We start from the raw sequence: 22,311 nt of genomic DNA on the forward strand, positions 1-22,311 counted from the left end.
TACTTTACCATGCTTCCTATCAGCACCTTAAATACCTATCCCTTAAGTTAGCTTCGCTGTGTCAGTTCAAATACAGATCGTGTCCCGTGCTTTGCTCCTACTATTCAACATCTTAAATACATCTCTTTCAAGTTGCCTCTCTCTGACACCTAAAATGTCAATCCCTTTATATGTTGCTCTCTATTCAGTTACGTTCAATGTAATGTCCCTTTAATTTGTTTCTGTGTAATGTCTCGAAAGCACCCATCTATTTCATTTCTCCCTGATCCCTCAATGCAGTCCATTTATTTTTTGCCATCACTAACTAAATACCTGTACCACTTGACACAATTATTCATACAACATAAATCAAAACATTCACAAAATTCTAAAGAAAAAATTTGTATCAAACTACGCAAAACATATTTTATTTGAATTTCTATAAAGCTATAACATACTATATTAAAACCACAATAACAAACTTTAATGAAATTTTCACGGTATTAGAATTACATTAATAGAAGGAACATCTGATCAGATCATAATTCTAATGTCAAACACAAGTTTCTTCATTTAAGATCTTACACTCTGGATCATTTAATGAAAGCTAGATTTTATATCACTTTGAAATGTCAAATGCTGCTTCCTAAAATGGCTAAGATCTTGTTTTGAATTAATGAAAGCACACAAAATAAAATAAAGATATTACCTCCTGTAGCTATGGTAACATTGTCTATCAAATGTCCATAAAATGGGAAAGGAAATGGCAACTTTGCCGTCTGAAAAATAATTACAAACATAAATGAATGTCTGTGACAAATAAAAAATACAATTGAAAACAATAAAATCTATCAACATGGTGCACTATAAAATATGTATGCTCTAGAAAGGTGACAATAGGACATGAATGCCCCTGTCATATGATACAATTAACTTCAAGTACGACCTTGACCTGACACACCCCTCTGACCCTGGTACATTAAGGGACAGAAAAGTTATAAGCCAAAGAGGAGAACAGACATTGTCTCACTATGGTGAAAACATAATATTAAATATTTCCACAATCCATAAAGAGATGACAAAGTTATAATATAAGCCAGATAGAATTGACCTTTGACCTTCAAGTTTGACCTTGACTATGAAGGTTTGGATCTACGAGGTCTTGCTTGCTATATATTGTCTGCCTGTGATGGAGACAAAAGCTGCAACGGCAAAGTTTTAGGTCAGGCAGGATTTGACCATTAACTTCCAAGAGCAACCTTGACCTTGAAAGTTTAAACATGGGTATTACACACAACACATATTCTACTTATGGTGATCGCATGAATGCTAATGTTATTTGAAAGACCATTATGCATACAGAAGTTAGGGACTCTCCTGACACAAAACTACCAGCTGCACTTTAAACTGTATGACAAAATTCTAAGTTATTATTTTGCTGTGACCTTGACCTTTGATTTAGTTAACCTTGGCTTGTAGGACACACAATGTTTTCTTACAATCGTCAAGTGTACATTTTCCTTTTGAAATCTCATCATGCAAGCAGAAGTTGAAACAACCAAAGCTTGAACTCTTACAGCACTTCAGATTTAATGATTTGAATGCCAAGTTCAACATGTTGCTGTGACCTTATACTTAGAGCTAGAAACATGGCTCTTATGACAGTCTTATGTACCAATTTATATTGAAAGCAGAAGTTAAGGACAGGATACATACTCTCTTTAACCATATTAAAGCTATATTACAATCACCTGCATTGACCTTGACCTCTGAGTTTGACCTGGGTCTGGCACAAGAAATTCTTGAAATTTTATCATGCATGCAGTAGTAATGGGACAGAATACAAAGTATATAATTTTCAAGCACACACAGTCACACACACCCATCAAGGTATATGCACACACATGGGGAAGGGAAAATAATACTCAAAACATTATCCCTGGGATGAGAGGCAGTTTAAGCGCCTAACCCACTTCATAATTCAATGCTCCCACTAATTTCATTTGAATTTCTTTTTTATGTTACGTCTTATGCTAAAGAATACTGGTGTAATTACACACAAAAAATCTTCCTGGGAATGTCTCAACACATGCATGACAGTATGAGAGGAAACAAATGATTGAAGTTATTGATGTTTATTACATCTGCAATTATTTCATCATTAAGATATTGTTCCTGTGTTTGTTAAAGGAAAATAATTGAGTAGCAAACAAAATCATTATTCAGAAAAGTGGGGGGAAAAAGTTGCTGTTTTGTTTTAAAGATTTTGCTTTAATTTGTCTCAAGTTGTATTTAAACAGACATGGCAACTTAATTTTCATTTATGAATTGAAATCTAAGGGACTGGCATTGGCCTTAGTATAAGAAACCTACTGGTATTTTCCATAAATATGAATGATATCTGTGTTATGTTGCTGTCTTTTTACAATAACTGTTATTTTGTGAAATAAAAAATGTCAGTACATAATATTATTTCAGATTTTTATCATTGTAAATCAAACAACTGAACAGGAGAACAGCAATGTTTGTACAGTGCACCTGTTTTAATATTGTCACAGGACAGACTGTCCAATATTATGTTGTTTTTATACCTAGCAGACATTATGTTAAATTAACAATAAATCAGGGGGGGATAAGTCTTACCACAGCTGTCCGATGACTGTCTGACAATGTAGAATGCCCAGCTACATCTTTTAGTTCTATCCAGTACTCACTAACATCCGTCAGTTTAAACATTAGAGACTTATAGTAGGAATGGTCATCCTGGAAAAAAACAACAAAACAAAAATATCATAATAATGTAGTAACCTTGGTAATTTATCAATTATGATGGTCATTGGTTCACAGAAGCTAATCAAAGACTGATTTATTAATTATCATTGGGTAAATGGCAAGTTTAAATGATCATGTTATCTTCAAGATGATAATCATAATTTGATATGATATTTGTATAAGGTGATACAAGGGTAACTGCAAAAGATTTTCAAAAGGTATGGTTTTTTTTTAGACTTTCAGCAGACCTCAGTGGAGATGCTTTAATACTATTGCATAAGAAAGTCAAAATTGTCACAATCATAATTATTCCTCAAGAGCTAATCATTTATCATACTTCTTCATTAATGCTAGTTGAAGTGGGCTGATTATTGCTGGGGACAACAGTTTCTCACAAAATAAACCAATATCTCTTAAAACAGTCAGAGGGGCATTAAAATGCCACAAGCAACAAATCAATGCAATTCTTTGTCAATTACAAGAGACACACTGAACAAGATAATAAAGCAGATTCTTGGGGTTTTTTCCCCCCTGTAATTCCTTTTGATCTTCTTTTATATAATGGTTCACTTCAAAGACTCATTTAGAAGAGTGAAAGTTCCACAGGTTAAAAATGTCTTGAAAATTCTGTATTAATCAATTCTGCTTATAGCTTCATTTAGAAAATATAGCTTTTGAGAGAGAGTCTAAAATTCCTGAAATTTTACTTTCACCCAAGTTTTCCATTCAAAGAAACCTTCAATCTATACTGGAGGTGGACAAAATCAGGTGACATGCCACTTATTAATCTAAACAGTACAGGATATCTGAATAGAGCTAGACCATGTTTTAAAACTTGCTGCACTGAGTATAATGGCATATAAGAAAGAGTCTAATACTGGCAGGATGTGAACCAACAATGTTAAGTTGATATGGCACCCAGTGTCGATTTATTGCCCTATTGTTTATCTTATATTGCCCTTTCTCTGTTACAAATAAAATCTATGTTTTCAACTTTTCATTGTTTACATATGTCCTTATTGGACATAACATTGTGTACCAGTAGATCAATATTTATAGATCAAAATCTCAAAGGCCAAACAATGATTACTTTGATATAGATATCTAGTTATATAAATGGAGGACTGTGTATGATGGCAGTTTTTTCTATATTATAAGAAATAATGCATTTTAGATTTTACATCTACATTCTTTTTAATAAAAAAAGTACCATTTCTACAAAATAATACCATTATAAAGTTACAGCAGCAAAACAAATACATGTATCATACAGGTAACTCATAATACTATGTGTTGGCCTATGTTACTAAGTGCATTAGATTCAGAAACTGCCCAAAGTTCACTGTACGTGAATTATTTTGATTACTTCCCCTTTAAAGGTAAACAAGATTTTAAAGATTGCTTAGTTTCCTGTACTTGACTACCGGTGATCAAATCAATGACTTTATGTCAAGTGAATGTTGAAGGAAATAGACAAAGATCTAAATGGAGCATATTTAAGATAGTTAATATTAAAATTTTCAAACTGATCTCAAAAAGTAAAAACATTGGTAATTTTTATCACTTATTCTATAAATGTGTTCCATCAATTTCAAGGCTATCATGGTAAGATTTGTGTCTGCTTTATGGCAAGACCTATATTATTATGCAATTCCAGCCACCTTGATTCTTAGATGGCATAAATTCACAACATAAACATAGCTTAAACTCAGGAAAAAGTCCAATAAATGGTGTGCAACATCCAGGTATTTAACTCCAATTAATACCTATGTAACCATTAGTAACAAAATTTAATGTCTTTCTAGGCTATGAAGGCAATATCTAGGTCATCATGCAATTTCAGCCGCCTTGCTACTCAGCAATATTTTTCCATTATGGATATGAATGACGTAAACAACTCTTAAAGTGATTTCAAAATGGCTGCTGTCATTGAATGAACTGCAGCCTTTTCAACTTGCAAACAAAAAAGTAATAAAAACTTATAATATGATCTAGACATAATTATATGCAATTATATTATTATTCTGTCAAAACAAACTATGTAACACTATCAGTGGTTGTTACATTATAATTCATTGACTGAATTGGATAAATTTGTGATCAAATTTCAGTATTATGTGGTGGGAATTTCAGTATTATGTGGTGGGAATCAATCAAATACTGGTGAAGAAACAAGACTTTCAAGTGACATACATATATCATGTAAAATCAACTTCACCATGAATGTAGTTTATAGTTTCAACCTATAACTTGAATTACGTCACAGTCCAGCTCACATTTTTGTAAGTGTCCATTATGAATTTTGAGATAGCAAGATGAAAGTTTGTCAGCAAACATAGAACCTGGTCAGACTTGAGGGACTTTGTGCAGTCTTTTATGGATTTACATGTATATCAATTGGACTAGTAACACTTTAATTGATTCTTGCAGTTTAAGCAAGTTAAATAAATTTTGGACGAATTATTAAAATGTATAAGAACATTTAAAAATGACATTTTCTTACATGAATAAGGTTCATATCTTCTAATTTTGTGGAAGGCGTAACATCATTTCCAGGATTGCCTGACTGCCGTTTGTATCGCCCTGCCACATTTTCATAATCTATCACAGATATGTCTTGGAATTTATTTTCAGCCTGATTCGCTAGTATTGTGTATACATCATCTGAAAATAGAGAAATAAACTTAAAATAAAACCTCGCTCTTTTTGTAAGCTGAAAAACACTCCTTTCTCAAGCTGGAAAATTGCAAAACTGAAAACAGCAAAATTGGCACACTAAGTTTATGTAATAAAATTGTCCAAATAAATATGCAACACCCTTTCAGATGCTTTCAAAATTTGATAGTTAGCTTTATAAATAACTTGATAAATTCAAAATCCCATGATGCATTTTTCCTGCTAATCAAATGTATTGTCTGATATTTGGTTTGCGTGACATTCTTGAATATCTTCCACGAAAAAATTCACAGTGCAAGATTTTCTATCAATTCAAGATTATTGGTGATCGTGTGAATATTAAGGTTATAATAATGGGTCAAATAATCTTCAGAAAGTGGGGCAAGTCACCTCTTCCATATTTCTTTCCTAATATAATGCCAAAACAAGATTGCATTTGTAAAAAATGCTATGCCAACGCATAAATACAACACTAAAATAGTAATGTAGGAACAAATTTTTTTTGTTTTGACCCAAGGGCTTTAATTTGAATAATCTTGCTAAAGTTTCACTACACAATGTTTACTGCAAAATGTCTCACCTCCAGCCTTTGTCAATTCAAGAAGGTGATTTTTTAAAGTTTTTACTATATACATGTAAAGAAAACCTATGACCCCGGGCAGGGCTAGTTTTTGACACTAGAGGCAAAATTTGAACAACTTTTTGGTAGAGTACCTATAGATGATATCATTTACCAAATATCAAAGCTCTAAGCCTTGTACCTTCAGACAATAAGATTTTTTTATTTTTACTATATGTACATAGTGAAAATCAATGACCCCCGGGGTGGGGCCAATTTTGACCCCAGGGCTATAATTTGAACAATCTTGCTAGAGGTTCACTACACAATGTTTCATGCAAAATATCTAACCTCTAGCCTTTGTCAATTTAGAGAAGATGATTTTTTAAGTTTTTACTATATACATATAAGGAAAACCTATGACCCCCGGGGCGGGGCTAATTTTGACACTAGAGGCAAAATTTGAACAACTTTGGTAGAGTACCTATAGATAATAACACATACCAAATATCAAACCTCTAAGCCTGGTACCTTCAGACAAGAAGGTATTTTAAGTTTTTACTATATGTACATAAAGTTAAAATCAATGACCCCCGGGGCGGGCCGATTTGGACCCCAGGGCTATAATTTGAACAATCTTGGTAGAGGTCTACCAGACAATGCCTTATGCAAAATATCTAAGCTCTAGGCCTTTTGGGTCTTTACAAGAAGATTTTTTAAATTTATTCTTATAATTCCTTTTGGTTGCCATGGCAACCAGAATTCTGCATGGAATGAAATTCTTTGAACAACTTTGGAAGGCCTTCACCCAAGGATCAATCCTGCCAAGTTTGGTTGAAATTGGACTAGTGGTTTTTCACAAGAAGATTTTTTAAGTTCACTATATAATCTATATAACACACACACACACAAACAAACACACACACAGGTGAATCGCTATATGCCACCGCATCGCAGATGCTGCGGTGGCATAAAAATTTCACAAAAAGAACTCAAGTTAATCATGTAACATATCATCTAAATTAGGGCAGCCGCTGAAATTCTCAAAAAGACTTAATAGTCTTGATCAGCTTCTATATTTGGACCCTAAATGATTGTCAATTTTGACAATATCAAGTTGTGGTTTTGAAGTTAGTCAACATTTTAGAGACTTGTCAGACCACACAAAAGACACTGCTGCAGGCTGGCCTGGCTCCATACTTGTAGCAATAGCATGAATCTTTTGGTTCCAGCAGGTGAAGGGTTGAGATGTTAGAAGAGTTACAAATCACATTTATGACTTGATCACTTCTTATGCTACCTTCATAATATTATATTAACACATTTCTTCATAATGAAAAAAAACAACAACAAATATATACCAAATGTAAAATAAAACATTTTTCCCTAAAGAATTGACAAACTATAATATCTGACTTCATCTATTCCTATCTACAAATTTTATGTGTTCATGAATAATAAAATATAATCATTAATATTTACTTCTTGTTTTAATTGATTTCCTCTAGCAAATCATAAGATACATGCATGATAATTTCAGTACTTGACAATTTGGACCAGTCATTGTTTTTAACTTTTATACTGTAACCTCACAAACCAATAACAAAGGAGATTTTAATATATTTTTTTTTACAGTCTAAGATAACCATAAATACCATAAATGAAGGTCTTTAATATTCTAATTATACAGCATCATTCAAGTAAGTATAAACCAAAAATTCCAAAGAAAGATAATCTTGTAACACCTTGCATGTCTGAAATTTTCTTGGAAAATGTAGAGAAATTTATTAAAAATATGCACTTGAAAATGCATTAGAGACATCCAATTGATATGCAGATCTTTTTTTCAAAGATTGACTAAAATTTAACACCTTTCATGTTCTAAAATCTGTCTGAAATTTTTGGGTAAATGTAGAAACTTGTATTTTAAAAGGTGCAACTTAAATGTGCAAGAAGCCACCATTGCACAAGCAGATTTCATTTTTGTATCCTGGGGGTTCCATGAACCACCTATATGGGAGAGTATCAAGTTTAAGTACCTTTTAACTTAAGCACCCTATGTCAAAAATTTCTGGATCCCTGTCTGCATGGTTAGAACAATATTACACCAAAGTACTACAAACTACTTTACACTCTCCTTATACAAACTTTTAATGATTCTAAATTTTATATATACATGTAATTTTAATATAATTCAGTAAAAATTCATGCTGTAGTAAAGGGTCTTTGTCAAGACAGATGGTACACAGTAAGACGCCAACACTCGATCATAGGCAAACACTAAGATGTCAACACTCATAGGCAAACACTTGAAGATGCCAACACTCATAGGCAAACACTAAGATGCCAATACTCATAGGCAAACACTAAGATGCCAACACTCATAGGCAAACACTAAGATGTACACACTCATAGGCAAACACTAAGATGCAAATACTCATAGGCAAACACTAAGATGCCAAAGCTCATAGGCAAACACTAAGATGCCAAAACTCATAGGCAAACACTAAGATGCCAATACTCATAGGCAAACACTTGAAGATGCCAACACTCATAGGCAAACACTAAGATGCCAAAACTCATAGGCAAACACTTAGATGTCAACACTCATAGGCAAACACTTGAAGATGCCAACACTCATAGGCAAACACTAAGATGCCAAAAATCATAGGCAAACACTAAGATGCCAAAACTCAAAGGCAAACACTAAGATGCCAAAACTCATAGGCAAACACTAAGATGCCAAAACTCAAAGGCAAACACTAAGATGCCAAAACTCAAAGGCAAACACTAAGATGCCAAAACTCATAGGCAAACACTAAGATGCCAAAACTCATAGGCAAACACTAAGATGCCAATATTACAGCCAACACCAAGATTCCAGCACATACATTAGATCCTTACACTCAAAGGCAAAACATTTAAGCAAACACTGAAAACAACACTAAGAAGCTCATGAACATTATTAACACTGAAGCCAACACTTATATAAGAGGCCAATATTTACACTATGATGCCAACAATAATAGAAGGTTACAATAACAAGATATAGTGCCAGGATGAGTTAGCTGCCCCAGTAAGAAAATTGTTTACACTTCAAACAGATAACTTTTCAATAAAACTCAACCAAAATAAACTTGTTTATAATACAACAACCTAGTAATTTTATTCATAACAAAACAAAGAAGTGAAACCACAAATAAATAGGAATATAAAACCAAGGGCCAGTGTATGACTAGTCTCAATTTTTCGACGGCAAGACAGACCGATTTTATAATCTGATATTTCATAAAGGCGACCATCGTATATATAAAAAAAAGCCCTAAAGCGCAAAATTTGTTGGGCTAGTGTATGACATAATAAAATCATAGTCAAATTACAATACCTCAATGTGGTAAATTTGATCAACTTTACACCTACAATGAAGTAAATAGGTTAGTTTTTACAAACGATTACAATCCACTAGACATAATTGGTTTGTATCACAATAAAATTAACCAACTTTAGAAGGATTTTAATGGAAAATAACTTTAAACCTATTGTCAAACAAAAGCTTATACCCACTGGCTGTAAAGCAAAAACAAGATTAAAGCCATGACAAAATTATCCACTAGATTGTTACATGGTAAGTTCAACCAATCTGAGGCAAAATAAATGCAAATATTTGCCTTGTTTTAGTTTCCTGTTTACACATGCAATGTATTTCTGAGGTTTATTAAGCCCTGGTCTGACAAAATTTTCAGTCATTATTCAAGAAATGCACTGCTGTAACCTAGAGTAATTATAGCATAGAGCCAGGTAGCCCTGCTGCAACCAGAGCCAGGTAGCCCTGCTGCAACCAGAGCCAGGTAGCCCTGCTGCATACCTGTTGCTCAGCCAGTGCATATTAAGTGAGATTAACCCAAATGATCAACTGATGAAGAAGCGTGCAGCATGGCCTTATACAGGGATTTGATAATATGAAAGTCCATATCCTTGCTAAATTTTCCCTGGGGCCAGGATATAATTGACTAGTGCATAATGGTTGTGCTCTAAAGAAGTTAAACATTAATTAAGAATGTCACAAGCTTTCATAATTAATTACTATAAATTAGTATTGAAATTAAAGTGTTTTCTTTTGACATAAGTAGTCAAAATTAAAATGACTGTTGAATTAATTAAAATAAAATTTTAGCTTACTTTATAATCGAGAGTTTTAATTGTAAAGTAAACATAAATGCATTTAAATTAACAGAAGTCAGTAGCAAAACTGTAAAACATCTAGTGTCATACTGTTACGTCTTTTATTCTGAATAGTAAATAATATAATTCTGCAGGACTGTCATTAAGCATATTCTGAGACAGTCCGTTATGAATTTAAAGAGGTCATTTTTGGTTTAAAAACATGTATCAAAGAGTGTTTCTCTTACAATTTTTAGGCTTAATTCTCAAAACGTATTTGAGACAGTTCTTTAACCTGCTCCTAAGATTTTGTTAAACCAAATAAAACAAGAAAGAACTACACCCTTTTAGTGGGAAGGAAATGTGTTAACCTTTTCCCTCATATAGGCGTGTTTTGACGGCTTTTCTGCCCCCGCCCCCTCCCCCCGCCTTTGGGGCCTCAAAAATTGAAAAAATGCCCTAATTAGGCCCCAAACACTGTTTTTCGTTTGATAATGTTGTTAAAAAAAAGTGACCACTTTTTCGGCATGGCCCCCCATCAAAATATTACATCAGGGGATTGCCAGAAGGGGGATATGCCCCCTCCTTTGTTTGGGGGGGTTTGAAGGGGGCAGTAGTCCCCCTCACTGCCAAGAAAATTTTGAAAATGTGACAGGCTAAAAATGGCCTCAGGTCGATCTAAGGGTAACTAGTAACCAACGCTGAAAAGCCTTTTACTCTATCTCAATTCAATGAGAAGTTGCAGCACTTTGAAATCAGTTTTGACTGGAAAAAAAAATGCAAAATAATGATTTTTTGCAATATTGAGACGTCCCCACAGGAAATTTACGATTGAGCATGCTGTTACAGAGGCTTAGTAATGGTCTAGTCAACATTTGTGCCAATTTACGCTTCATCAGTATTGAAGCATTTTTCATAGTTTCATAGCAGTTTGAACTTGTTACAGGAGGCTTTTCAATGAAAACGGCCATTTTTCGCAATATGCTCATGGGGTAAAAGGTTAAATGGCAGGATTGCCACTCAGTAAAACTTCAAAATGGTATTAAACAAATCCCAGGTTTAAGTTCTGGTTAGGCCTTTTAATTTCTAACATACTTTCATTAAGTACATCCATCATCTTTCTTTTTTCAAAATATATGTACCTGCATTTTTACAAGGCAAACTTATAAGTCCATAACTTTGCTGAATCATTGTAACATAATATTGCTTTGAAAGGACACATTGCACCTGATGACCTCACTATAATGACATGATGGGTAATTTAGCAAGTGATTCTGTAAACTAAAATTATGTGACTTACCGGTATATACATTTAAGAATATGTAGAAAATTGACTCACTGCAGGTAATAAAACTTAGCATAAACTTATTCTTAATTAATTATATCTAAAATTAATTGCAAAATTTGTGTTTCTAGAAGCATTAAAGCAATCATTCAAAATGAAATATGGTATAGATGTAAACTCATTATAATTCAGGACAAACTCATCACATTTTCTTTTTTCCCTCTGTCTATTTTCCCATCAGCAGTATAAACTGTCGTAAATGACTAAGTTTATACGAGACTGCATGTTAAATAAATTTCACATTTGTGACATAGTGTCCGATACTATAATTACATCAGAGACAAATGGTGCTGAATTTATAACCTATGACCTCAGGAACCTACGTTTTATTGCCGTAGCCCTCAGGGTGTGAAACATTACTAAATGTCCTACAAGTTGTCCAGCCAGCGTGCTGTTAAAACATTCTACATATTTAATCACCTTTCATGTCATAGCCATGTACCTTACATACTTAACAACATTATAAAACAAATTTGTTACACAGCAATTATTTTGTAAGTCCTATTTAATCAAAAATTCTTTCACTCGAGAAATAAAGCAATGCAAATTTCATGTGTAACAAATTAGAATCTAAAGTCATATGAACTAGAAAACAATCTTTTAAACAAGAAAAAGTAAGTGAAAACATTCATTAAACCTAACAATTAAACATATATATTTAAATATCATAAAATTCATACATTATATTGCATGTAGGTTTAACAGTCTGTATATAAATGCATGAAGCAAGACAATATGAAAATTATTTATATAACAAGATACTTATTTTTATATAAGATTATTGTAAGTTATTTACATACAAAATATTTATTTCAACTGAATTAAAACCAGCCATTTGTAACAATTTTTCTTAAGGTCTTTGAAATTAAGACAGTCAAGTAAAATCCTTAAAGGGGTAAAAGACATAATTTATTTTAATAAAATTTATCAACTTGTAAAATTATATTGATTCCATAATCTTATGAACTCTTGACAAGATGTAACAATAGAATGTCTCTGTTTTGAGCAGAATAAATGTTCCTGAACAAAATACATATATTATGCTGCTATTTTAAGTGAAGTTTCAGCCATTTAACAATGATTTCATGCTGCACAATTAGCTTTTAAGGCAATATAATGCCATATTTCTTTCACACAATCATATTTTTGAAGAATTATTTTTGAGAATTCAAACAATAATTTTTGCAGCAGATATATAACTTTATACACTTTCTTGCCCTGCAGGAGAGATAATGGCAATGATAAAACCTTCTCAATTATCTTACAGCAGGTTTATGATATATCATGTAGTACCTACTGCAGGAAACTTCAAATGTGAAAACAGTCCTGAGCTGCAACCCTCCTTCATTAACATAAGGGGAGTCTACAAATGACTGGTATTTAACCTATAAAATAAATGTCATATATCCTCTTTGCTTTTAAAGATATCCATATACCTTTCTTTTACTTCTTCTTCTGAAAACCATCTGACAGACTCTTTTCATTCTCTAAAAGTTTAACTCAATATAAATGGAATAATACCTTAAATGTCAATATTTTAGTCACGCATAGTAATTTGTTAAACTATCTTTGATTACTAACTGAAGTAATTTGTTCCCTTTAAACTGCCTGATACCTGATTTACATGGGTCATAGATCAACAAAATTGTACACCAAAAATCTTTGTCATTGTTTGTCATAAAAGGAAATGAAATAATATATAATACTTCAAAACTAGAAAAAAAGAATTATGATACGATATATTTTGCAATATAATATAGAGAAGATATTAAATGAGTGTTAGGTTCAATGCTGACTTTATTGGACAAGTTGAATAAAATTATATTATGCTATAGCCTTCAATGGCTTCAATAAATTCAGTAATGAAGCTACACGAATTTAATATTCTATTTATCACATACACAAAATAAAGACTGTTTTAAGTGCAAAAGAATTATTTTTCATTGACGCGCCTATAGCGTAATGCTATCATTTAGCATGTCTTTACACTATGTTAGTATATATAATGACGTCACATCAAAATAAAGTATGCTTGACCGTGCAATACCATTTTTACGGAGTCGCAAAATTGGCATGGGTATGTGATAAATATTGAGGAACAATCATTTTACTATCTTGTCATTGAAAATTTTTTATTAAGAGCATAATTATTGTCAATTCAAATAAATAATCAAAATTGTATAAAAATTGTATAATCAAAATAGCATGGAAAACAAATGAAATCATAGGATATATTACCAACTTCAAAAATACAGGTCAGGGCTTATTTATGTAAAATGCAATAATCTTAGACATTTTTGTATCAAGTAAATTTGCATCCTTAATATTAAACATTTAACACTGATATTGAACAGTTTTATCTATGAGGAAACTCCTGAAAATGTCTTTAAGGGGTATAAAAACACTTATAATTTTATACATATTAACATAAATGTATTTCATTTAAACCAAAAAAGGGTCTTATAATACATACAGTTTACGATGACGAGACTTTAGATCTACCTGTGGATAATACATGTACTTATGACATTTTATGTTGCAAAACCATAAAAAACAAGATATGTTTGTAAAACATGTATGCCCCCTATCAGCAGCCAATTAGTCATGTGATAAGGTTATTATGCATGACGTCTGACCCAGTGATCAAACAATTAATAAGGGTTATAAAGTATCTACTGGTCATGACCTTGACCTTTGACCCCTTGACCCAAAACTCAATAGGGGTCATCTGCTGGTCACGACCAATCATCATACAAAGTTTGAAGTTCCTAGGCCTAGGCGTTTTTAGTAAATTGATCAGAAACCGTTTTTACCTACAAGAATGTGACCTTGACCTTTGACCCCTTGACCCCAAAATCAATAGGGGTCATCTGCTGGTCATGACCAATCACCATGCCAAGTTTGAAGTTCTTAGGCCTAAGGGTTCTCTTATTATTGATCGGAAACCGTTTTAACATACAAGGTCAATGTGACCTTGACCTTTGTCCCCAAAATCAATAGGGGTCATCTGCTGGTCATGACCAATCACCATGCCAAGTTTGAAGTTCTAGGCCGAAGCGTTCTTTAGTTATTGATCAGAAACCGTTTTTACTTACAAGGTCATTGTGACCTTGACCTTTGACCCCTTGATCCCAAAATCAATAGGAGTAATCTGCTGGTCATGACAAATCACCATACCAAGTTTGAAGTTCCTAGGCCTAAGCGTTCTTGAGTTATTGATCAGAAACCGTTTTTACTTAAAAGGTCAATGTGACCTTGACCTTTGACCCCAAAATCAATAGGGGTCATCTGCTGGTCATGACCAATCACCATGCCAAGTTTGAAGTTTCTAGGCCGAAGCGTTCTTTAGTTATTGATCAGAAACCGTTTTTACTTACAAGGTCATTGTGACCTTGACCTTTGACCCCTTGATCCCAAAATCAATAGGAGTAATTTGCTGGTCATGACAAATCACCATACCAAGTTTGAAGTTCCTAGGCCTAAGCATTCTTGAGTTATTGATCAGAAACCGTTTTTACTTAAAAGGTCAATGTGACCTTGACCTTTGACCCCTTCACCTAAAACTCAATAGGGGTCATCTGCTGGTCATGACCAATCATCACACAAAGTTTGAAGTTCCTAGGCCTAAGCGTTTTTAGTTAATTGATCGGAAACCGTTTTTACCTACAAGGTCAATGTGACCTTGACCTTTGACCCCTTGACCCCAAAATCAATAGGCCATCTGCTGGTCATGACCAATCACCATACCAAGTTTGAAGTTCCTAGGCATAAGGGTTCTTAAGTTATTGATCCGAAAGCATTTTTATCTACAAGGTCAATGTGACCTTGACCTTTGACCCCTAGACCCCAAAATCAATAGGGGTCATCTACTGATCATGACCAATCATCATCTCAAGTTTGAAGTCCCTAGGCCTAAGGGTTCTTTCATTATTGATCGGAAACCGTTTTTACCTACAAGGTCAATGTGACCTTGACCTTTGACCCCTTAACACCAAAATCAATAGGGGTCATCTGATTGGTCATAACCAATCACCATACCAAGTTTGAAGTTCCTAGGCCTAAGGGTTCTTTTGTTATTGATCAGAAACCGTTTATAATTAAAAGGTCAATGTGACCTTGACCTTTGACCCCTTGACCCCAAAATCTATACGGGTCATCTACTGATCATGACCAATCACCATACCAAGTTTAATGTTCCTAAGCCTTAAGGTTCTTTAGGTATTGATCGGAAACCGTTTTTACCTACAAGGTCAATGTGACCTTGACCTTTGACCCCTTGACCCCAAAATCAATAGGGGTCATCTACTGATCATGACCAATCACCATACCAAGTTTGAAGTTCCTAGGCCTTAAGGTTCTTTAGTTATTGATCGGAAACCGTTTTTGCTTTTAAGGTCAATGTGACCTTGACCTTTGACCCCTTGACTCCAAAATCAATAGGGGTCATCTACTGGTCATGACCAATCACCATACCAAGTTTGAAGTTCCTAGCCTTAAGGTTCTTTAGTAATTGATCGGAAACCGTTTTTGCTTTCAAGGTCAATGTGACCTTGACCTTTGACCCCTTGACCCAAAATCAATAGGGGTCATCTACTGGTCATGACCAATTACCATACCAAGTTTGAAGTTCCTAGGCCTTAAGGTTCTTTAGTTATTGATCGGAAATCGTTTTTGCTTTCAAGGTCAATGTGACCTTGACCTTTGACCCCTTGACCCCAAAATCAATAGGGGTCATCTACTGGTCATGACCAATCACCATACCAAGTTTGAAGTTCCTAGGCCTTAAGGTTCTTTAGTAATTGATCGGAAACTGTTTTTGCTTTCAAGGTCAATGTGACCTTGACCTTTGACCCCTTGACCCCAAAATCAATAGGGGTCATCTACTGGTCATGACCAATTACCATACCAAGTTTGAAGTTCCTAGGCCTTAAGGTTCTTTAGTTATTGATCGGAAATCGTTTTTGCTTTCAAGGTCAATGTGACCTTGACCTTTGACCCCTTGACCCCAAAATCAATAGGGGTCATCTACTGGTCATGACCAATCACCATACCAAGTTTGAAGTTCCTAGGCCTAAGGGTTCTTTAGTTATCACTCGGAAACCATTTGGTCTACGGACCGACAAGTGCAAAGCAATATACCCCCTTTTTTTCAAAATGGGGGCATAAAAATCTTAAATAAATGTTTATAAACAACAATGTGTTTATCATGTACAGTCATCAAAGAAAACCATCTAACATTATAAATTATAATGATATTTACCTAAATAAATCATTTACCTATGGGCAATAACAGCATATAATTTAGAAGTTTTTTTTTATAAAAACAAAAAACGCAAACTTCAAGAATTTAATGCAACACTGTCATAACTCTATGAACATTCAAATCAAGTTTGAACATTATATCAGTAGACTGTATAAAATGTATTTTTCGGAATGACAAAAATGAGTCTGAACATTTGTGTTTCCCTTTGAAGACAAATGGTAACATGACAACAACACAGGGCATTGTCCCCAACCTCCCGCGAACTATCACAAAGAATCTGACCTGGTACAATTCAGCCTCTGGGCTTTACCTTATAGACACTAATGTTAACATGGTATAACATAAATATACAACAAAAACAAGATTAAAATCTTCATATTGCTAAATGTTTACTTGGTTTTCAACCTAAAATTGTGTCATGTACACTTATATAATTGCCTCAATGCTTTGAATTTTAGAAAGGTATACAAATTGTCAATTAAAGCCAATTAAAATACCAAAAGTCAAAATCAAGGAGACAACTGGTATAGAGTAAAGAGTATGCAGGGGTGTCATGAAAATGTTTCTGAAACAGACTGTTTTGTATTTGAAACATTTTAGTGCCATTGAATGACAACCCAAAGTTAGATATCTGCAAGCTGGCGCAAATCAATTATACCCTGTAGTTAGCAATTGATCTTTGCTTGACTATTTATTTAACTTTTTTAAATGTTTTAAATCATGATTTGACCTAAATATATGATGTATCAACCCCCTTATCAGGAATGAAAACATAAAACAATTTTATTATTTGGCTTAATTGTAAGCATTGCACCAATTAACTTCATCAGGTCAGATAATTACCTTCTTAATAAATAATAAATTTCAATCTCATCCCATGAAACACTGATCATTTCAAACTAACTGAAATCATCTTATATTATAAGCAAAATATTAATATGGCTTACTTAAAATTCTATTAGTGCTATTGTTTATATACTAATTAATGGCTACAGGTATATAAAAAGTATAAATTTCATTCAAATCTCTCAGATTTTTTTATATCTTGAATGTCTTGGTTTAATTTGGTAATATTGGACTCATAATCTTGTGCATAAGACCATAATAAATATATCATTACACACGAATAGAAAAAACGTGACAATGAGATCTAAAAATACATTTTGTATTTGGGTAGATTTCAAAATAAAACGTGACCTGTTAAGTCCAATAAACCACGTCATAGTATCATTATATATATATATGTATTCTATACGGTAGTATAGTATAGATCTTAAGTTCATACCAAAAAATTATATCTTTGCTTAAATTCTATACTGTAATAACAATATTAGAGTAACTAATATAAATGTGCATAAACATATTTTTGTTTGTTTGTTTGTTGGGTTATACATTCAAAGTACAATTATAAACACAGTATAGGTCATATGGAGACTTACCAGCTTTAAGACCGTAGGAGTGTGCCCTTCTGTGCATTATTTCTGGCACGAACGGGCACCTGAGTAGAACCACCGACATTCCATGGGCTAGCTGGATAGGTTCATAACATAAAAGGATTCAAAGTCCCTGTCTGGATTCAAACCCAGCTGTGAGGGGCAGGCAAGTGGTTTGAAGTCAACAACCTTATCAACTGGATTGGCCACAGACACTGCTGCACACATATTCAATTACATAGATAAATCATATGAAAAATGTTAAGTAGACACTTACAATGAAAATGTCTGTAGCTGTCAATTAATGAAACTTCTGACTGAAGTCAAGCTGATATAGTCAAGAAAAATAAGATTTTTCTTAGAATGGTGCACTTTTTCCAGATAGAAAATGTGGCCAAAGAGAATGTTAATAACCTTCTCTAATGTTCAATTAAGTTCTGGCTGACTTAAATGTATGTCAGATGAAACATTATGCTTTTGTATATATATATAAATCTTTTCATTAAATGACTTATACCTTGATAATATGACATTTAAAACTGCATGATGAACTAGAAATTGTCACGTTTCAAATAAAATAAATAGAACCCAATATTCCATTATAAACAATAATAAACTATAATAACACATGTACTGTTTTTATTTAGTTAAGTGACATGTTCTACTTCTTATACTGCTTTGTTGGAGAAGACAGTATATTATTGTAGAGAATAAGAAACGAAAGGTCTTTAAATAACTTAATTCCGTTCCTTTCAAAATAGTTTTAAAGAGCAAATAGTTACAAGGTTATACATGAATTATTGCTAACTTCCTGAAAGCCTGTACATGTATTTACGGCAGAAAAATACAAAAATTTTAAGCCAATGAAACTTGACAAATGAAAATAATCAAAACTATAATTATATTTTCTGAAAACGACTACAAAAATGGTATAAGACCAATAATTGATATTAAAAATGTTTAGGTTAAAAAGTAAAAACTGCCTTAAATATAAATAGACTGCCCCACCCATTTTTATAAATTGAACATTTAACTGGTACATTCCGAAGGATATTTCTAGAATTTTTCTTGAGTCACATGGGTCATTAAATAACACATGTGATTTAAAACAACTATGACCAAATATGTGAAGTTATTTTGAATTTTACCTGTACACTCACCATTTAAACTTGGTTGGGCATATTGTCACTTTAAATTACTAAACTGTTTAAACCAAAATATAGGGTTTCAAAGAATGCTGTGAAAATTATTTTTCTATATCATAATAAATTCCCGTCTACACAGGGTAAATCATATGCCTAACAAAAGACCAATCCATCTAAATATTGACCTTTCATTACATTAAATATTGAATAAGTTTTACTTCAATACAAAAATTGATTTATGGGTTAAAAAGAGTCATAATGAAGGTTGTGGGCATGCTCTCCCAATTGTTTTTAACTTCTAGGTTGTCTGTGTATTTCCTGGGTAAATTTTTCAAGAGTCAAACAGTTATTTTACCAGAATTTCTCATAATTATGTATGAATTTTTAATCGTTTTGAATATTTCATTGAAGTAACAACCAAGTTGCAGAAGATTTAAAATATCTATTTTAAGTGTCTATTCAATGTAATATTTATTTTATATGGTAGACTATATCAAGTTTGTTTTGTTTTGTTGTACCATGCAACAACACATTTTTTGTGTAACTGATACATCAAAGCAAATTAACACATTATAAAAAATATTTAATTTATTCTAAAATAAATTAGATTTAAATCTAAATGAGATGGGGAACATTTGAGAATTTATCCATATTTGACCTTAACTATATATTGGAGACTGACCACCTGCCCCCTTGGGGCTTTTAAATGAGCACACATGGTCGCATTTCATAATCAAAAATAGGAGTTGTGATAACCATTATCTCTTAAAACATGACACAACCCTTAATTAGATAAGATATACCCTGCTTGAACCAAAAGCAGGGATTTTTTGGGCTTATTTTATAGCCGATATCCTGTCATATTCCAAATTGAAAATAGTATATCATTTTCCCAATCCACAGGATTGTAAGCTACAAAATAAAAATATTGAAAAAGAAATTCTAAAATCTACTTATTAATCTTGAAACCATGATAAAAACCAACCCTTCAAATTGTCATCAACAAGAGCCAAAAACCTTTAAATTTGTAATCATCAACAAGAGTATTTCTTTACCAATCTTGAAACCATGACAAATTTACCTTCAAATTTTCATTTAGAACAGCCAAACACTTTTAAATTGTCATTAACAAGAGCCTGTCTTGATTAAACAAAAACCTTCAAACTGTCATCAACAAGAGCCTTTCTGAGTATTAATGCTGAAACCAGGACAATTTACTGCCCTCAAACTAATATTTCGAGACAAATTTTATGTCTACAAAACTGCGAAGAGACTTAATGATAAAGAGACATTTCCTAAAACAGATTGATGTTCAATCCAATCTTAACACAATACACTTTATAACATAATATAATAGATTTTACTAAAAGGCAAGAGAAATATTTAACCTGTACCTAAAATAGCTTCTTCATCATTCAATCTGGACCAAACCTTTCATCATAATTAGGAAAAATTTAGAAAAAAATACTGCATGAATTTATGTGAATGTTAAGATGGCACGAATGTGCCAGCTGATCTGATTCAGTTGTGACAAGCAGGCTAATAACATGACTGGTACAAAAACAAGGGGAATTATCTATGTCAAATGATTCTATGTAAACTATATAAAAGGCAAAGTCAAATGAGAATAACAGAGACTTTATATTTAACAAACACATTAAATTAATCATAATTTAACATGGAATCAGAATATAAATGCTTGAATATTAGCTGATATGAATTTGCTTTTAATTCAATATTGATTTTGTCTTGTTTTATTTTATCAAATCAGAACTTGAATGGTTTATAATATTTGCTTCCAGGCTTAACTTGCTAATGGGACACCCCCAGGTGTACATCACTGCATTATAATCAGGTGCAACAGAGTATGCAGTGATATGACTGCAATCATTCAATATTGAAAGTTAGTTGATATTTAACTTTTTTTCACAAAACATTTCTAATTGTTTCCATTAATAATATTTTTCACAATCTCAAATTCTAGAAAGGAAAACAGTTACACCTTACATTATACATCTGTGTACACTTTATGACCCTTTAAACCTTTTTTCCTGCATCTGTAATACCTGGGGAGTAACTTAGTTAGTAAATGCATGGAGAGAAAAAGAAAAACCCATAGTTTCCTTATCTCATCCTGTATCTATATCTCCAACAACCTCTTGTCTTCCATGTTTATAAACCTATGTTTATTACTATAATAAACAACTCTTGCTTAAAATTTGTAACATATACAATTCTGTAATATTATATATAACATATCTCACAAGTCATTTTGTGTATGTCAGAAAGCTGTCATACTCTCAAGAAAGCGTAAAGTTTTACCTAGTGACCTTACAATGTACAATATTTAATGCTTATAGCATAATAAAAAAAACACCAAAAAAATATAGAATATTATATAGTTACAGGGATTTTAACTTTTCTGGAAATTTTGCTATAAAGAAGTGATCGATCTTACAAAAAAAAACCTTCAGAATTTTGTATTGTCGCCATTGGCAACAAGAGAAAGACTTATATTAGTGAATGTGATAAATTCATTCTGATCGTCTAAATTGATACAATCTCTTTAAGACCTACACACAAATGGAAATAAACGAGGCCTCAATTACATTAACTGCTAGGAAAACATTTCATTTTCTTATTCTTAGAATCTATCAGACTTGGCCTTAAAAGATGAGCAATCAGGATTTATAATCAAAATGACAGCCGAACAATTGAAACAGTTTCCTAGTACCTCTAATCAAATTATGTTCTGTAATATATTGTAAATTTCTATAAAGGTGCTGCGCTGAGTTTGATATTGGAATTGTCAAATTAATTGCAATTAATTGATTCAAACAAGTCGTTAACGCGTCAGACTAGTAATCTTAGGATTGCTGACCGCATGGGTACAAACCCTGTGAGGGACAAGCTGTTGTTTCCTTGAGCAAGGAACTTTACATTCATTCTTGCTTTAAAGTACTGGTTGGTTCCAGGAA

General features: G+C 32.8%; 1 protein-coding gene across 10 annotated transcripts in view; it reads right to left on the reverse strand.

The window, feature by feature from the left end:
- LOC132757800 (plexin domain-containing protein 2-like) overlaps positions 1–22,311 on the reverse strand; it is a 76,714-nt gene that overhangs the window by 49,513 nt on the left and 4,890 nt on the right. For all 10 annotated transcript variants that reach the window (XM_060749202.1, XM_060749200.1, XM_060749196.1 and 7 more), the window contains exons 2-4: positions 5,255–5,415; positions 2,623–2,742; positions 689–758 (exon numbers count right to left, since the gene is read on the reverse strand). In XM_060749202.1, the coding sequence (XP_060605185.1) occupies positions 689–758; positions 2,623–2,742; positions 5,255–5,415 (351 nt within the window). The remainder of the gene's footprint in view (positions 1–688; positions 759–2,622; positions 2,743–5,254; positions 5,416–22,311) is intronic.

The sequence above is a fragment of the Ruditapes philippinarum genome, unplaced genomic scaffold (assembly GCF_026571515.1).
Source record: "Ruditapes philippinarum isolate M1 unplaced genomic scaffold, ASM2657151v2 ctg1097_1_1_1_1, whole genome shotgun sequence".
In the NCBI taxonomy this organism is placed as follows: Eukaryota; Metazoa; Mollusca; class Bivalvia; order Venerida; family Veneridae; genus Ruditapes; species Ruditapes philippinarum.